This window comes from Schistocerca americana, chromosome 8, assembly GCF_021461395.2.
Source record: "Schistocerca americana isolate TAMUIC-IGC-003095 chromosome 8, iqSchAmer2.1, whole genome shotgun sequence".
NCBI classification, from domain to species: Eukaryota; Metazoa; Arthropoda; class Insecta; order Orthoptera; family Acrididae; genus Schistocerca; species Schistocerca americana.
The window spans coordinates 438,263,921-438,282,518 of record NC_060126.1 but is presented as its reverse complement, the minus strand read 5'-3'; the positions used below and the strand labels follow the sequence as shown (position 1 = coordinate 438,282,518).

At 41.6% G+C, this 18,598-nt stretch overlaps 1 protein-coding gene across 1 annotated transcript in view; it reads right to left on the bottom strand.

The window, feature by feature from the left end:
- LOC124545503 overlaps positions 1-18,598 on the bottom strand; it is a 201,306-nt gene that overhangs the window by 154,646 nt on the left and 28,062 nt on the right. The window contains exon 2 of the mRNA XM_047124446.1: positions 4,480-4,557. Coding sequence (XP_046980402.1) covers positions 4,480-4,557 — 78 coding nt within the window. The remainder of the gene's footprint in view (positions 1-4,479; positions 4,558-18,598) is intronic.

Below are 18,598 nucleotides of genomic sequence, written 5' to 3'. Positions count from 1 at the left end.
GAAAGGCCCGTACAGGACCTGCAACATGCGGTCATCCATTATCCCGCTGAAACGTAGGGTTTCGCAGGGATCGAACGAAGGGTAGAGCCACAGGTCGTAACAGATCTGAAATGTAACGTCCACTGTTCAAAGTGCCGCCGATGCGAACAAGAGGTGACCGAGACGTGTAACCAATGGCACCCCATACCATCACGCTGGGTGACACGCCAGTATGGCGATGACGAATACCCGCTTTCAATGTGCGTTAACCGCAATGTCGCCAAACACGGATGCTGTAAACAGAACCTGGATTAATCTGAAAAAATGATGTTTTGCCATTCGTGCACCCATCGCAGGCGCTCCTGTCTCTGATGTAGCATCATGGGAAACCACAGACATGGTCACCGAGCTGATAGTCCATGCTGCTGCAAACGTCGTCGAACTGTTCGTGCAGATGGTTGTTGTCTTGCAAACGTCCCCATCTGTTGACTCAGGGATCGAGACGTGGCTCCAGGATCCGTTACAGGCATGGGGATAAGATGCCTGTCATCCCGACTGCTATTGATACGAGGCCGTTGGGCTCCAGCACGTCGTTCCGTATTACCCTCCTGAACCCACCGATTCCATATTCTGCTAACAGTCACTGGATCTCGACCAACGCGAGCAGCAATGTCGCGATATAATAAACCGCAATCGCGATAGGCTACAATCCGACCTTTATCAAAGTCGGAAACGTGATGGTACGCATTTCTCCTCCTTACACGAGGCATCACAACAACGTTTCACGGGGCAACGCCGGTCAACTGCTGTTTGTGTATGAGAAATCGGTTGGGAACTTTCCTGATGTCAGCACATTGTAGGTGTCGCCACCGGCGCCAACCTTGTGTGAATGCTCTGAAAAGCTAATCATTTGCATATCAGAGCATCTCCCTCCTGTCGGTTAAATTTCGCATCTGTAGCACGTTATCTTCGTGGTGTAGTAATTTTAATGGCCAGTAGCGTAGTAATGGAAAGCAAAAGGTAATTCCACAAAAAAATATGTGCTGAATATTTACCTTTCAGAAAGATATAGTTATATTTGTATTCTACGACAGAACTACGTTTACAGGAGAGCCTAATGTTAACGAAGCCCATCTGTATTGGAAGTGATTGTGCTGCGTTATGGACACCACACCAATAAGGTGCCATAAAGATGTAAAGACCAATAATACCATTTGCTTGCTAGAAATATGCCAATTTTATGAGCAGACTCGTATCTGAATAACATAGATCTTCGCTATAGAGAATGATTAAGTAAGAAATGTTTACAGAAAACATGGACTGCGGTAATTCATTTTTGAGCAACAAAGACGCTCATCACACTGACAGAACAGATAGCAAAAGTGAAGGCAGACTATGTAGACCATACTGTACATTTCAAGAACAAAGACACACAGCATAGCGAATAAACAGCTAATAACAGTGTAATAAGGTTAATTACTTTGAATATGAAACATAAATTAACTTTTGAGAACAGGATCAAGCGTTTTGGAACAGGAAATTCAGCTTTTTCCTTTAAAAAATCATGAAACTATTAAGAATGTTTGTGTAAAAAAACTGACTTATGGTAAAGATTTTGACGATTTAGTTTGTAGAATAGTTAAGTTACTTTTATAGCTAGCAAGTACAGGTTAGGAAATTTTGTAAATTCTTTTCTTTTGAGGTTAGAAAAGTTCTAGAACACTAATGCCAGTTGACTTGAAAAATTTAAGAATCACAAGAAATCCGTTGCCCAGCAACGCACAACACCTGTATAAAGTCAAACTTTAGCTACCTTACTACATTCAACCACTCATGCCTTCGCTGTGAAATAGATTCATGTATGAGTCAGCTGGTAACTCTAGCTGAAGCATCCTTACCATAAGAGTGAGAGAAAATTATGTTAATTATCATAAGTTAAATTAGACCTTTTCCATACATCAAATGGGACAATACCTCCTATGACATTTTGTGATGATAATTGCTAATGAAAGTATGAATTACAGCTTCTTATTTAAAGAATGTTGACGAATAAGTAATTTCCTGTTGGGGTTACATACACAGAGCAAAAAGTCAGTGAAGAAGGTGAACTGTATACCTAACTTCAATAATAATTACTGTACAACACAGTTTAACCGAAAACACTCACTGCTACAATGATTTTATAGTTAATAACAATATGATTATTGTTAAACAGTGCCAATTTTACTTCATTTATTGCCTGAGTGAATGAAGGAATAAATGTGACACACATGTGACGTATGGATCATTGTAATTGTGAGTAAAAAAGTGTATATGAGTGTGAGAACCTGACAGTGTAGTGCCTGTGTGATTCATATACGTGGAGGAAATTATGAACTGTAAAGAAGCCAACACAGCATATGGTAGTGTCGAACCTTGTACCATGTTGCAGTATTTTAGACATTTATAGATAATGATATTTGCTTTTATTTGTTTTTTCTGAAACGCAATAACGCTGATCCCTCAAAAGAAATCTTGATATGGTATTTCTTCATGGTAGGAGTATACTAGGTTGGGTGGACCAAAATCGAAAGCTAACTGGCTTGGCGGGTTTGGCCAAAGTTTCGCTTTAACACTAGAAGTGGGATTAAGTGAGTCGAGAAATATCGGTACTCAATTCTTTCGACAATGGTAAGTGTTCCACTTAGCTTATAACTTTTTGTTACTTCTGAGTATAATAAAATTTAGGATACTGTGAAGTATCAGAATATCAAGATTAATTTATCCATTCAACTTGTTGTTGAATGTCGTGCATGTAAATTAAAGTGCTTAAAGATACAGCGATGCGGCACTTTTCACGTATTTTTGTTTTTGCAAATAGTCGTTTTGAGGTTTCGCCTATCTTCAATGGTTTATACTTAAATCTTCAGTTATCACGTCATTAATAACATCTAACGCAATTTGAATTCTGCAGCTGCCTTTCCAACAGTGCGGATACAACACTGTTTTTGTGCAACACAAAGTGTTACTGCTACGTTTAAAAATGTAGAAAATCGGAGCAAAAACAAGCAGAATAGAGAGGCAACTGCTGCGTCCACATTGCAATAGAAGTTGTTAATGCTGTGCTAACCGAATATTTTCAAATGGTTTATGCCACTAAAGGTGGGTAAAAGCTCAAAACGCGTATCAACAAATACATAAAATTGCACTCGACTGCTGTATTTCTTAAAGGAGTAAAGGAGAATTTTTAACAGCGAACGCAAACAATGATTACGTAAATTATGGAATTTTTCTGTGTAAGTTGTGATTTTATTTCGAAGACTGATGTGCAATCGTAGACGAAAACTTTCTAAGTGAAGTGAGAGGATTTGCAAAACACACACGCGAGCATTCTTACTGTAAAGTTCCATGTGTATTTTTTCAGTGCCATGTAGGAACGATAACTTTAAACTAATTGCTAAGAGACACAGTGCTGCAAACGGGAAGAGCGTGTTCAGTTTTGTGCAGGTTGTGTTCAGTTTTGTGTTTGATGCTGAAATCTACAGTGTAGCACAGACTTGATGGCAGATATTTGTACATAAAAATGACACTGTTACGGAGCTGGAGTTTTCGTTCAACAACTGTTGTGAATTTGGTAGTTTAGGTACAGCTGGAACTTGAATTATTTTGCAACCTCTAGACAGTATTCTGACAGCTTCCTCTATTACAGATTTCGAAGCGAACGAACACTAGACGACGTGGCAGAGAAGGCGTAATGCTGCAGAACCAGCTAACGTGAGTGTATCACTTCTAACAGGATGCAGGACAACCAACCCCGCAACAGGAAGATGCAATATTTATAGTCTAATGTAATTCATTATTAGCAGTTTGTCCTTTTATATTCACATAAGCCCCTTGCACTTAGTTAATGAATCCTAATCAGATGTGCTTACATATTCAGTCTCTGTTAGATGTAGTCATACATTCCGTAAGAGGCTACAATTTTCAGCTTAAAGCACCGCTCACCATTAGATTCAGTTTGCATTAGTACCAGTTAACGTCATTTGAAGTGAATTTGGAATTGAGGGAATTTTGTCATCGATGCAGAAGACATGTTTTGTGCGCAGTAAAGAAAACGACTAACAATAATTCACTCATTCCTTAATCACGTCTGAGACGCTTTCTTCCTAAAAGTAACAAGTGTGACGTTGAATTACTGCTGGGTGATAAACTGGAGGAGATGTGAACTTTGATGAAGTCCTTTGAAATTAAAATTGCATCTCTGTGGTACCTGAGCAGAGAAAAGGTAACATTTCAGTGAGGGCAGTGTATTTCTAATATAAATATCGACGACGCTAAGCGCCACAATGAAGAGGACAAGCATGCTGCATAGCAGATGCACCTGCTGGCCCCTGAGCTGTGTCATTACGAGTGTTTAATAGCATCGCGCGTAGTTGTGCGTTGATAATCGAGAGTTGCACAGTAAACTCTGTTCAGAAGATGAGCGCACGAGTGTGTGCTGTGTGTGCCGCACACGCTCACCTGTCGGTGAAGCAGCGACGCAGCGCATCCGGTGGAGTTGCAGCGGAGCTATCAGGGGGCTTCGCTTCCTTCGGAAACCTAAAAAGAAAGACAAAATAATGATAATAAAGATAGTTATGTTAATATAATTGTTTAGGTACTTGTCCTAGCTTAGGGAAACGAACTCTTACATCCTGAATTAAACCCAGGCTATAAGGCCTCAACGCACAGCCTGACAATTTCTACCAACCTGGAGGACAGGTCGCACGTATCACTACGCCTGTTAATATCTCTCACCTCCTAGTATCCACCAGGACGACAATTAATTTTCGAAATATTTGTGGGAGGTTCGAAATCAAAAGAGGACACAGATATCGTCTGTTGTTGCTGAAATTAGAAACCAAGGAAAATGATCCAACTCCCTACCTTAGTACAACCAAAGTCCTTGCATTAAGAGAATTTTTTTCGTATGGAGTTATGCAACCTGTTGACACCCTTTCGTCACAGATTCTTGAGGTTTTTTATAATTAATAGATTATTAGAAAATAAATTCAAGAGCTAACCGGCATGCATTGGGCATACTTAAACTTCTCTAGAATTGTAAGTCACGACATGAAAGTCAACGACTCCTTTGTGCTAAAGTACACAGCACCATGCCATAGAGTAAGCTGGTAGAACAATTGGGGAAAATGACAAAGATGGAAGTTCTCCCTTCAAATAACACTTTAGACACACTGAGTCGTGTATATGAATGTAGGCATTCGTGGCATACAGTGCTGCTGAAATATCTCGGGTTACCATCCGGGTGACGGACTTGAAATTACACGATGTTTCCATAACTAACACTCTCATCAACTTATGGCAAGCGTCGAGATCGCACGGGCGTCCGATAGATGGTGAGCGATTTAGCTGCCCCTATCGGTAAGTTTCATGCAACCCACAAAGCATGCACAGGGTTTGGGATTACTGAAGAATGGGATACAACCCGTCGGCTTTGACCAATGACCTCAGAAGGTACCGCAGATTAGTATTGCACAGATTGAACAACAAAGACGAATGTTCAGATACAAAAAAAAAAATAAATAAAGGACAGAGAAAACAGATGGTAGATATATATATATAACATACATTCATATTTGGAACATAATGTCAAGTATATCGCTTCTTTAAGTCCTAGTATCCTATTCCTCAATTGAGCTCAACTGAAGAACACGATAGTAGTGCAAAAAAGAAAGAAAAAAACAGGGACAGAAGTAATGTTGGCATGGTGTACTTCAGTTGATATGTAAGACTTGTATTCCCAACTTCAGCTGATCTTTATAGGTTAACTGCAATATTGAATATAAATTTAACTTATGTCCTCGTTTTCGCCTTCGATAATACTAGCATCCTAGTCTTCAATTGACCCATATAAATCAACTGAAGTACTGGATACAGATTTTACAGGTGTTGCTTTTTTCGCCTCCTATTCTTCAACTGTTTCTAGTACCAGCGAAGGTGGAAATACCGACATATATAAAATTTGTGTCCCATACTTCAGCTGATCTATAAAGCTCAAGTGAGGAACAGGATACTAATGTCGCAGTTCAACCGAGGTATAGGATGCAAATGTTACGTACGTCGCTTTTTTCCTTTTTAATAGCACTATTATCCTAGTCTTCAGTTGATCTACACAGATCAACTGAAGTACGGGATACAAACTTTTGTATGTCGGTCTTTTCGTCTTTGACAGTACTAGCATCGATTGAAAAATATTGTAGTAATAGTAGCACTAGCGAAGGCGAAAAAAACCGACTAATGTAAAATTCGTACACCGTACTGCAGCCGACGAGCCCTGCTTCAAGTCTTCCATATTCATAGGAATAGACAAATCCATAACTACAAAGAAAACTCAAAAAATAAAAGCCATCCAGAATTATAAATAATTCTTCGAAAATATCTCAAACTCACTAACAATGAAAATACACTCCTGCAAATTGAAATAAGAACAACTTGAATTCATTGTCCCAGGAAGGGGAAACTTTATTGACACATTCCTGGGGTCAGATACATCACATGATCACACTGACAGAACCACAGGCACATAGACACAGGCAACAGAGCATGCACAATGTCGGCACTAGTACAGTGTATATCCACCTTTCGCAGCAATGCAGGCTGCTATTCTCCCATGGAGACGATCGTAGAGATGCTGGATGTAGTCCTGTGGAACGGCTTGACATGCCATTTCCACCTGGCACCTCAGTTGGACCAGCGTTCGTGCTGGACGTGCAGACCGCGTGAGACGACGCTTTATCCAGTGCCAAACATGCTCAATGGGGGACAGATCCGGAGATCTTGCTGGCCAGGGTAGTTGACTTACACCTTCTAGAGCACGTTGGGTGGCACGGGATACATGCCGACGTGCATTGTCCTGTTGGAACAGCAAGTTCCCTTGCCGGTCTAGGAATGGTAGAACGATGGGCTCGACGACGGTTTGGATGTACCGTGCACTATTCAGTGTCCCCTCGACGATCACCAGTGGTGTACGGCCAGTGTAGGAGATCGCTCCCCACACCATGATGCCGGGTGTTGGCCCTGTGTGCCTCGGTCGTATGCAGTCCTGATTGTGGCGCTCACCTGCACGGCGCCAAACACGCATACGACCATCATTGGCACCAAGGCAGAAGCGACTCTCATCGCTGAAGACGACACGTCTCCCTTCGTCCCTCCATTCACGCCTGTCGCGACACCACTGGAGGCAGGCTGCACGATGTTGGGGGAGCGGAAGACGGCCTAACGGTGTGCGGGACCGTAGCCCAGCTTCATGGAGACGGTTGCGAATGGTCCTCGCCGATACCCCAGGAGCAACAGTGTCCCTAATTTGCTGGGAAGTGGCGGTGCGGTCCCCTACGGCACTGCGTAGGTCTTGGCGTGCATCCGTCCGTCGCTGCGGTCCGGTCCCAGGTCGACGGGCACGTGCACCTTCCGCCGACCACTGGCGACAACATCGATGTACTGTGGAGACCTCACGCCCCACGTGTTGAGCAATTCGGCGGTACGTCCACCTGGCCTCCCGCATGCCCACTATACGCCCTCGCTCAAAGTCCGTCAACTGCACATACGGTTCACGTCCACGCTGTCGCGGCATGCTACCAGTGTTAAAGACTGCGATGGAGCTCCGTATGCCACGGCAAACTGGCTGACACTGACGGCGGCGGTGCACAAATGCTGCGCAGCTAGTGCCATTCGACGGCCAACACCGCGGTTCCTGGTGTGTCCGCTGTGCCGTGCGTGTGATCATTGCTTGTACAGCCCTCTCGCAGTGTCCGGAGCAAGTATGGTGGGTCTGACACTCCCGTGTCAATGTGTTCTTTTTTCCATTTCCAGGAGTGTAAGTACTGAATGAATTGGAACTAACATATGGTTTAATACTAGCCCTGTCTTTTAAAAACACAATTATTAATTTCAACTTATGATGATGACACTACGCCACAGAAGATAACCGATTTATTATCTGTCGCTCGAAAATAAAGACATTAATATCTATGAGTAAACTATGACGTCATTAACCAAAGCCGACGGGTTGTATTCCATCCTTCAGTTAACCCCAGTATTTTCATGTTCTCTCGTTAACTATGCGCAAACGGTTAGTCCTGCAGGAGAAACGAATAGGAGCTTTTTGTAGGAACTTTAATATGGTTAAATTCTGTACACCATATGTTTTCATTAGAGGCAGTAGTTTACGAATTATTTATGAAACAAGACCTTCAAATGCGTTTTTCTTAAGTAACTTAAAAACTGTGGACTGCAGGGAAAATGTATCCCAGGAAAAAAATTTGTGTAGGGCTAATAGTCTGTGCACAGCAAGCGAGTACGAAAATCTTGTGTGTGATAGTCAAAAGCGTTGCCGGCTACATAACACCCAGCAGTAGGGGCTGCTGAACCATTGCTGAAGCATCCTGTGTATCTGAGAGCAGAGCATGCTTCTTCCCAAACCTACCCCCCTCCCCCCCCCCACCCCGCGCCACACACAGGCGTGAGGTTTTGCGACTTGTGGTTGGGAGGGTGAGAGGGGGTGCAAGACGCCGTTCGACTCTCGGTAAATTCAATATTTTGGGTCTGAAGCGAGAGTGAATTATTTAAATAATCAAATAAATAATTCAGCCTTGCCCTGACACATTAAGTGTCAACAGCTGGCTGCATTCTTGGCATACAGCTGCTAGTGCAGAGATCCATGTTGAACTTAAGTGGCAGCCCTCGTCCCTTTTAATAAGACTGTGATGGAGCCTTATCTCAATTGGTCTCCCTGAAGTCACCGACTCGACAAAACTGTTTTGTTTTCTGAATTCAAATGTCCCTCGCTGAGGCTGTCTTCCACTAATTTATCTTTATGCCTCAGACTTAATCATCTAATGACTTCCTTGCAGTGTTGCGAGATGCAGCGGTGAGTTTCCCCGCTGTACTGGCGGTTACACTCGCGAGGGACGCTACATATACAGGAGACTAGCAATTGTTGACGGTTCTTCACAGAGCCAAGCATAATTCGGTTTTTTGTTTTGGTCTAAGGATGGCCTTGATGTTTTTTGCCCCTAGGGTGCTTTTAGTTTTCTCTGAAGGACGACCAGTACAGGGGATGAGGGCGACTTTCTCTTTCCGATCTCTCTAACTCTTTTTAGTCGGTGGTTGTATCACTCGTTTCTTTCAGCGCACATCTAAATGGGCTTCTCTGTATCCATTTTGGCGTAACATATTTCTAAGGTGTTGCAGCTCATCTGGTGTTAATAGGCTATTTAGGTTTTTATGTTGGTAACACCACATAGCGCTCTATATGAAAATCACTGATTGTGCTGTGTGAAGTCTGTGGCTGGTTTGCATTCTTGGAATATTCGCTATTGTAGAGTTGGGCAGTTGGCTGTTAACAGCGCGTAGCGTTGCGCGGTGGGAGGTGAGTCGCCAGCAGTGGTGGATGTGGGGAGAGAGATGGCAGAATTTTGAGAGCGGACGATCTGGACGTGTGTGTCCATCAAAAGAGTAAATTTGTAAAACTGGATATCATGAACTGATATATATATATATATATATATATATATATATATATATATATATATATATATATATATATAATGACTTTTGAACATTATTAAGGTAAATTCATTGTTTGTTCTCTATCAAAACCTTTCATTTGCTGACTATGCCTATCAGTAGTTAGTGCCTTCAGTAGTTAGAATCTTTTATTTAGCTGGCAGTAGTGGCGCTCGCTGTATTGCAGTAGTTCGAGTAACGAAGATTTTTGTGAGGTAAGTGATTCATGAAAGGTATAGGTTATTGTTAGTCAGGGCCAGTCTTTTGTAGAGATTTTTGAAAGTCAGATTGCGTTAGGCTAAAAATATTGTGGGTCAGTTTAGTGTTGCCTAGAATAAGTAAAGAGAGTAATGTCTGAGTACGTTCAGTTTTGCTCAGCTGTTTGAAAATCAAATAACGTAGAGGTTTATCAGCACAGTCGTTCATTAATTTTTCAAAGGGGATGTTTCATTGGGAAGCTATCATTGTTGCAAGTAACACGTTTCCTGTGTACTACAGATGCCAGAAACGTCTAGCAATGCGCCGGATAATGACATCTCTTTGCATGAAGACATTTCTTTTTGTTGACTGTTACTTCTAGGGCGCCGTCTGGTTTTCCTTTTATCAGTATGTTCGAAAATGGATGGCGTCAAATCTGTTGTAGTCCATCGTGACCTGCATTTATCGACCTGTCTGCCACGTTTCCAATCAACTAAAGTTCTAGGTAATGGAATTCCAGTGACATGTGGCAAGCTCAGAAGTACATCATTAACTCGTTCGCTGATCTCACCACCGCACCTGAGGCAGGTTGTGGTGAGTACAGGTAATGATAGCTTCAGTATCTGGGGCTCAAAATGATCTGCTAAGAGCACCAAGGCATCTTGAAGTGATAATTCTGTTAGGTACAAATAATTTGTTTGCTTATCAATTGAAGTTTATCTGTTCTATCTTTCCTGCCTTCTGGCGACCTACTACTTTGATTAATATCACACTAAAACTCTATGTCACTATATATTTCCAGGCCAAATTTAATTAGGAGAGCTTGGGATGTGTGAGGATCTTATACCTCTCCTGCCAATGAAGGTATTATTCTTTGTAATAATTGTTCGCAGATTTATCCGCCTGTTTCCTTGCAGAACGTATATTCCATCTGTTGCTGGTTTAGTCATTGGTAAGAGTAATCACAGGCCAATGACAATAATTTGAAATGAGTGTGACTGTTGTTTGGCACGAGTGCTTAGGAAGGTTGTTAGTCCGCATTTTGCGGTCGATTCGACAAGAAATTTCAGATCGATTCCGTATTTCTGGATTACCGGAAGGCTTTTGACACTGTACCCCACAAGCGGCTTGTAGTAAAATTGCGTGCTTATGGAATATCGTCTCAGTTATGTGACTGGATTTGTGACTTCCTGTCAGAGAGGTCACAGTTCATAGTAATTGAAGGAAAGTCATCGAGTAAAACAAAAGTGATTTCTGCCGTTCCCAAGGTAGTGTTATAGGTGTGTTGCTGTTCCTTATCTACATAAACGATTTGAGAGTCAATCTGAACAGCCATCTTAGGTTCTTTGCAGATAACGGAGTCGCTTATCGAGTAATAAAGTCATTAGAAGATCGAAAAAAATCCAAAACGATTTACAAAAGATATTTGAATGGTGGGAAAATGTGCAATTGACCCTAAATAACGAAAAGTGTGAGGTCATCCCCATGAGTGCTAAAAGGAATTCGTTAAACTTCAGTTACATGATGAATCAGTCAAAGCTAAAGGCCGTAAATTCAACTAAATACCTCGGAATTACAATTACGAACAACTTAAATTGGAAGGAACACATATAAAATGTTGTGGGGAAGGCTAACCAAAGACTTATTGGCACGACACTTGGAAAATGTGGTAGATCTACTAAGGAGACTGCCTAAACTAGACTTGGCCGTCCTCTTTTAAAATACTGCTGCACGGTGTGGGATCCTTAGCACATAAGACTGACTGAGTGCATCGAAAAAGTTCAAAGAAGGGCAGCACGTTTTGCATTATCGCGAAATATGGGGGAGAGAGTCACTGAAGTGATACAGGATTTGGACTGGACACCATTAGATGAAAGGCGTCTTTCATTCCGACGGAATCTTCTCACGAAATTCCAATCACCAGCTTTCTCCTCCGAATGCGAAAATATTTGGTTGATACTGACCTAAATAGGGGGAACGATCACCACGATGAAATAGGGGAGATCAGAGCTCGTACGGAAAGTTATAGATGTTTGTTCTTTCCGCACGCTATACTAGATTGGAATAATAGAGAATTGTGAAGATGGTTCAATGAACCCTCTGCTAGGCACTTAAATGTGATCTGCAGAGTATCCATCTAGATGTAGATGTAGATGCATTGTTGGGGGGTACGTGCTAATCTGTTTTTGAGATGACTGTACGCGCCTCGTTTTGATAGCCTTAAGGTTTTAGCGTAAAACAATCAATGTAGTATGGTGACATGAAAAATGTTGCTAAACTGAGAACACTTAATATTAATATTGTTAACGTTTTCGTTACCTCGTGCTGAGAAATTGCCTATTGGCATCTGTCTCGGCTTTTCGACCGGTGTTTGTTTCATAATTTTTCTGACGTTTCGCCAACACGACTGGTTGACATTGCCAAAGCTGCATTCTCCATTGCTGGTGGTGGATTGGATTCGATCTGGCGAAACGTCAAAAGAGTCTTGAAACAAATATCGGCTGATGAACTCAAGACAGAAGTCAATAGGCAGTTTCTGATATTTAGTATTGCTTGGAATGAGTAACCTTTTCGGTAAAGTACCATACAGTTCGTGATCAACTAACAGTCTCTATTCTTAATGTAACCTGTCATTATCTGCTTACTCAAACTACCAGTAAATGAAGCATGTATACCGTAACTCCTTGGAGTAGATAGAGGCAACATCGTCATACGGCACCTGTCAGTAGTGATATATATGGAGAGAGTGACAAGGACATCACATCCTTTTCCGATCCGGAGACCGGTTACCTGGGTCAATGTATGGTGAGTCCCTTTAGTACTTTCATTAGTGCTTAAATTCTTCAATCAGTGTTGAACAGGAAGAAGAATATACCGTACATCTATGACCTGATTTAATTATAATTGTTTCTCACCTGAATGACACGTTTCAGGAAATAACGCCAATTTTCATGTGTCTTTTTAATATATTATTCATTGTATTTTTCTAAAATACAGCAGGTTACGAGATACTGTGAGAAAGTGAAGGCATGTAAGATGATAATTAAACTCAATTAGAGATGTTATTCCCGATTGGGAATGACCTTCGCACAGTTAACCCAGAATCGTATGTGACGAAAGAGTCTGACAATGATCCACTCTATCCACATGCAATAGTAAACGCGAGATGGGAGGAAGTGATGCAAGGAGTCATAGTATTAATGAAGGATCCTAAAAATTTTACTATTTATTTTTGGTTTTCACGTTTCTCCTTTTATTTTATTTTTTGTAGAGAACTACTGCAGGTAAACCGATTTGAGACTACGTTGTAGGAACCTACATGACGACACATCTTGCACAATGACATGTAATGGACAATCAGTGTCATTGTCAATAGACAGCTCATATGATACAGTAACCTGACGCGCAAAAATGAAGGGGCTGCTCACTAAATTCCGAAATCCGATCTTCGTGGAGGATGTAGAGCATATATTATTACTACCAACTTTCAAATCGCGCAATGACCATCATTCAAAGCTAAGGGAAATTAGAGCTCGTAGTGAGGCGTTCAGACAGTCGTTTTTCCGTCGCGCGATCCGCGAGTGGAATAGAGGGGAGGAAATATGACTTTGGCGCGAATTGTGCCCTCCGCCACACACCGCTTGGTGGCTAGAGGAGTACATATGTAGATGAAGAATCTCAGATTACCACTGTGTACATAAACGATATGCATTTTTAATGATTCCAATACGATTGTTCGTTATGGTTAGGTTGTCACCACGAAACAATTCACTGTATAACTGCCATTCCTTGTGTCTCAAAACGTTTTTTAGCACAGTCGACTTCAAAAATTTACTGCAAAAAGAAATTTGATAGTATTTTGAATGTTAATAATGACTCATTACAGGAAACATTCTCAGTCAAAGGGGGAGACAAGCAATAAAAATATATTAGATGGTTTTTAGACAAGTGGCATGGTGTGTCCGAAAGTTGCTGTTCTTGTGGCGGCTGTCACTGTATAGTGGGGGGTAATTACCTGATAACTGTGTCACTGTGCCCCCTAGCTATCATGTTTAATGTGTTGGCGATCTTTGATTGTCGGTGGCTGGTGCGACAGAAAGCACTCAGGAGGCCGGCCCACTCGATCTCTCCAGAGGCGTTATCTCTGGTGTGTGAGACACTTACAACCGTTGCTGGCTTACGCGACCAAGGTGCGAGTTCCAGCATGCTGGTGCGACAATGAGCGGCCATTCTCAATCTTTTCTCGCTCTCCAGCAGCAGCATCTACCAAGTGTGTGGGTGCTGACTGACCGCTATGGAGAGTCAGTGCCTCATACGTCATATACAGACACTGGCGTCGTATTCTGTAACATGGGTGGTTCGCACAGTGTCTCAGAATGGCTGTGTATCCATTCCTCTCTGGCGAGCGTTAGTCATCCTGCCAGGCGCTGCTGCGATTCGCGGAAGGCAGCAGGGCTGGCCATCGACCCTTTCCCTGCTACCTGGAGAGCCAGGAGTTCCATAGCAGACGATGATACATGGGACTACTCCTCATGTTTCTTAGTTTATTTTAAATAAAGTGCATATTTATACTATTCCCAACCTGTTCCAATGGGTGTATCTGTTTACGGCGCTCATTTAGTGATGTGTTTTGTGTGCGTGTGTGTGTGTGTGTGTGTGTGTGTGTGTGTGTGTGATGTGTGTATGTGTGTGTGTGCGTACATACTTGGATTTCTCCACTCTCATTTGCAAGTATACTATAATCCTGTACTGTAGACCCTCTAAGGCAATCTAAAAATTATATTATCGAACTTAAACACACTTTGACATCATTGTTTTTAACACATTGGAAATTCAGGGACTACTTCCTTGCTGTAAAATGTAGACTTGTCCTGTAACAAGAGTTTTATTTGTTTAAATAATGCACTTCAGTAATTTTTAAACATTAAAAGTCTAGTACTCATATACATATTTGGTTGACGGTCTTGAAAGGTATGTATTTGGAATCGATCGCAACTGTAATAAATTACTGGAAAATTGCAGTAGAGAGTGGTTACACTTTGTAGTGTTTACAGAAAATTTCGTTGTTTTTAACCCACTAGTATTGCTTCTAGCGTACTAATGATGCAGGGACAAGTTCTTTACAGTGTGGTGTAGTCTTGATACATAGCGGAGAGTTCATTTGTTTAAATAATATACTGTGGTAAATCTTAAACATTGAAAGCCCCATACTTAAGTGCACCTTTGGTTGACAATCTAGAAAAGTGTTTATTTTGAATACTGTGGGGAAAATCAGGTAAAAAATTGAACAAATGATAACTACATTGTAAATAATAATGGGATATGTTCACACGTTGGAAAGCTTACAAACAATGCCCTGTAGTCTGCTCCAAATTATCCTAATTAAGACGAGAACCTTGCGGATTGCCGTTTTGGATCATGAAACATCCATCTGTCAGCAATTCATTAAGCATGATAACACCTTATCGCACAATTCACCTTGAGGAGTGGGTGGAAGGAATCACTTAATTCCAGCTTCCTATTTTGCCCAGTGGCAGTGGTTGAACCCTAATGATGCTCCCTCATGATCCTTCTTCCATTGCGAAGTACAGACTACAACTGACGAGAATGACGTTACTGGTCTACAGTGAGAAAGAGGTATGGGAAGAATGGTGGGGGGGGGGGGGGGGACGGGACTTGACTCTCCTGCCTTCATTAAGTCAGACAATTGGCCTAGAGAGATGTGGAAATGTGGTAGACGAATCTGTTTTTCCGGCCACTTTTAAGTCATGCTACTGGCCTAGATAAATTGGGGAATGGTGGGGGGTTGACCTTGAAAGCAAGCTCATATGTTTACAGTGGATGGGTTACCTTCACTCTTAACGCCATTTTTAGGGTTCTGTACCTTGGTAGGTAAGTCCGAAACCCTTATGGGCTTGCTTTATTGTCCAACTACTGTCTATCTCTCTGTACGACGGTTAAGACTCCTTCTCCTCAGGAACGGTTACAGATAACAAGTTTAAATTTGTGTCAGCTGATAAGATCTATGATCCCTTGGAGGTGTAAACCATTTAAGCTTCTAAGTTAAAGCAGTCAAACGATACCGCCACTTCTGCCACATTTTCGATTCTCGCAAAGTCACTGATCAAAAGCTATAGTGTTCTTCCAGTTGATGAAGAATCATGAAATTTGGCAAGTAGCCGTTGATGAAGAATCATGAAATTTGGCAAGCAGCAAGGTTCCATAGTATAATTAAAGGAAAAACTCGAATCTCTTACTTTGTTATCTCAACACACAAAAAGATATTTTTTGTCATTTCTTAAGACCCCTTTCTCGGAGGAACGGGTAGGAACATCAAGCTGAAATTTATTATACATACTATCATCTACAGTCCCTTGGCGGCGAAAACATTTACGCTTCTGAGTCAATGGAATCGAAACATACGGCCATTTGTGTCACGCATTTTCATACTCGCAAACTCAATGATTAAAATCTAGGTGATAGTCTGTTGATCTACGATCATGCAATTTGGCAAGAAACAAGTTTTCACAGTAAAAGTAAATGGGTATCCGAAAATAGTTAAATTGCCATTACATCACACGAGAAAACTATTTCAGTCGTTTTTTATCCGTCAGTTAAGACGGCATTCTCTCAGGAAATCGTAAGCGTATCGACTTGAAATCTGAGTCTCACACTAAGGTCTACAGTCGCATGTCAGCGTAAAACATTTAAATCTCTAAGTCAATAGAATCAAAAGATACGGCCACTTATGTCACATATTTTAATATACGAAAACTCTCTCAATAAAAACTGTAGGGTACGCCCCATGAACTAGAAAAGCGAGATTTGGCAAGAAGCAAGGTTACAGTGAAAGTAAATCAAAAAATGTCTGAAGGCTTAACTTGGTGGGGAAGCTAGAATATCTGGAAAGGAAAATGCAAAGGTGCAATCTAGATATGGTGGGGGGTAGTAAAGTGAAAAGAAAAGAAGACAGGAATTTCTGGTCAGATGAGTGTAGGGTAATACGAAAAGCAGCAGGAAATGGTCAAACGGGAGTAGGATCCATTACGAATAGGAATGTAGGGCAGAGAATGCGTTACTCTGAACAGTTCAGTGACAGAACTATTCTCATCAGAACTGACAGCAAACCAACACCGACAACAACAGTTCAGGTGTACACGCCGATGTCGCAAGCTAAAGATGAACAGATAGAGAACGTATATGAGGATATTGAAAGGGTAATACCGTATGTAAAAGGGGAAGAAAATCTAACAGATATGGGGGACTGGTTCTGAGCATTATGGGACTTAACATCTGAGGTCATCAGTCCCCTAGAACTTAGAACTACTAAAACCTAACTAACCTAAGGACATCACACACATCCATGCCCGAGGCAGGATTCGAACCTGCGACCGTAACGGTCGCGCGGTTCCAGACTGAAGAGCCTAGAACCACTCGGCCACAGCGGCGGGCCTATGGGGGACTGGAATGTAGTTGTAGGGAAGGAGCACAAGGAAGGCTAGGTAGTAGGAATTAGGAAGGAATGAGACTAACTGCTTTCTGCAGTAAATTACAGCAAGTAATAGTGAATACTCTATTCAAGAATCACAGGAGGAGAAGGTACACTTGTAAATGGCCTGCAGATACGGGAAGCTTTTAGTTAGATTGCATCTTGGTCAGGCAGAGATTCTGAAATCAGATACTGGATTGTGAGGCGTACCCAGGACCAGATACAGACTCAATTTCCAATTTAGTGGTAACAAAGAGTAGGCTGAAGTTTAAGAAACTAGACAGAAAGAATAAATACGCTAAGAAGTTGGATACGGAAGTGCTAAAGAATGATGAAATACGCTACAAGTTCTCTAAAGCAGTAGATACTGCGATAAGGAATAGCTCCAAGCAATTCAATTCAAGGTAAACGGACGTCTCTAAAAATGGAAATCTCAGGAGCTAGAAAGAAGAACATACGTAAATGGAAGGTAACTGCGAAGAAACCGTGGGTAAAAGAAGCAATACTTCACTTGATCCATTAAAGAAACGTTTGGGGAAAATTAGGAATACAGAATTACTGGTGACAGAAATGAAGTAGACTGGAAATGCAGAGAAGCTAAAGTGAAATGGCTTGATGAAAATTCTGAAGAAATCGAGTACGAAATGGTTGCTGGTAGGACTGACTAAGCCTATAGGAAAGTCAAAACGACCTTCTGTGAAATAAAAAGCAAGGGTGCTAACATTAAGACCACAGTGGGAATTTCACTGTTGAATGCAGAGAAGGTAGATGGAAAGGAATTACTGAAGGCGTCTATGAGTGGTAACGCTTGTCTGATGAGATACAAGAAGAAACAGGAGTCGAAATACAAGAGATAGGGGATTCAGTTTCAAAATTAAAATTTAAAAGAGCATTGGGAGGCTTAAGATCAAATAAGGCAGTCGGGATAGGTAACATTCTATCAGATTTTCTAAAATCATTGTGAGAAGTAGCAACGAAACGACTATTCACACTGGTGTATAGAATGTACGGATCTGGAGATATATCATCTAACTTTCGGAAAAATATCATCCACAAGATTCCGAAGACTGCACGAGCAGGCAAGTTCGAGAATTATCGCACAATCAACTTAACAGATTGTGCATCCAAGTTGCTGACAAGAATAATGTACAGAAAAATGGAGAAGAAAATAGAAGATGTGTCAGATGACGATCAGCTTCGCGTTAGGAAGGGGAAAGGCACCAAACAGGCAGTTCCGACGTTGAGGTTGGTGATGGAAGATAGAATAAAGAAAATCGAGACACGTTCATAGGATTTGTCGACCTAGAACAAGCGTCCGACAATGTCAAACGGTGCAACATGTTCCACATTCTGAGAAAACTATGGCTAAACTATAGGGAGAGAAGAGTA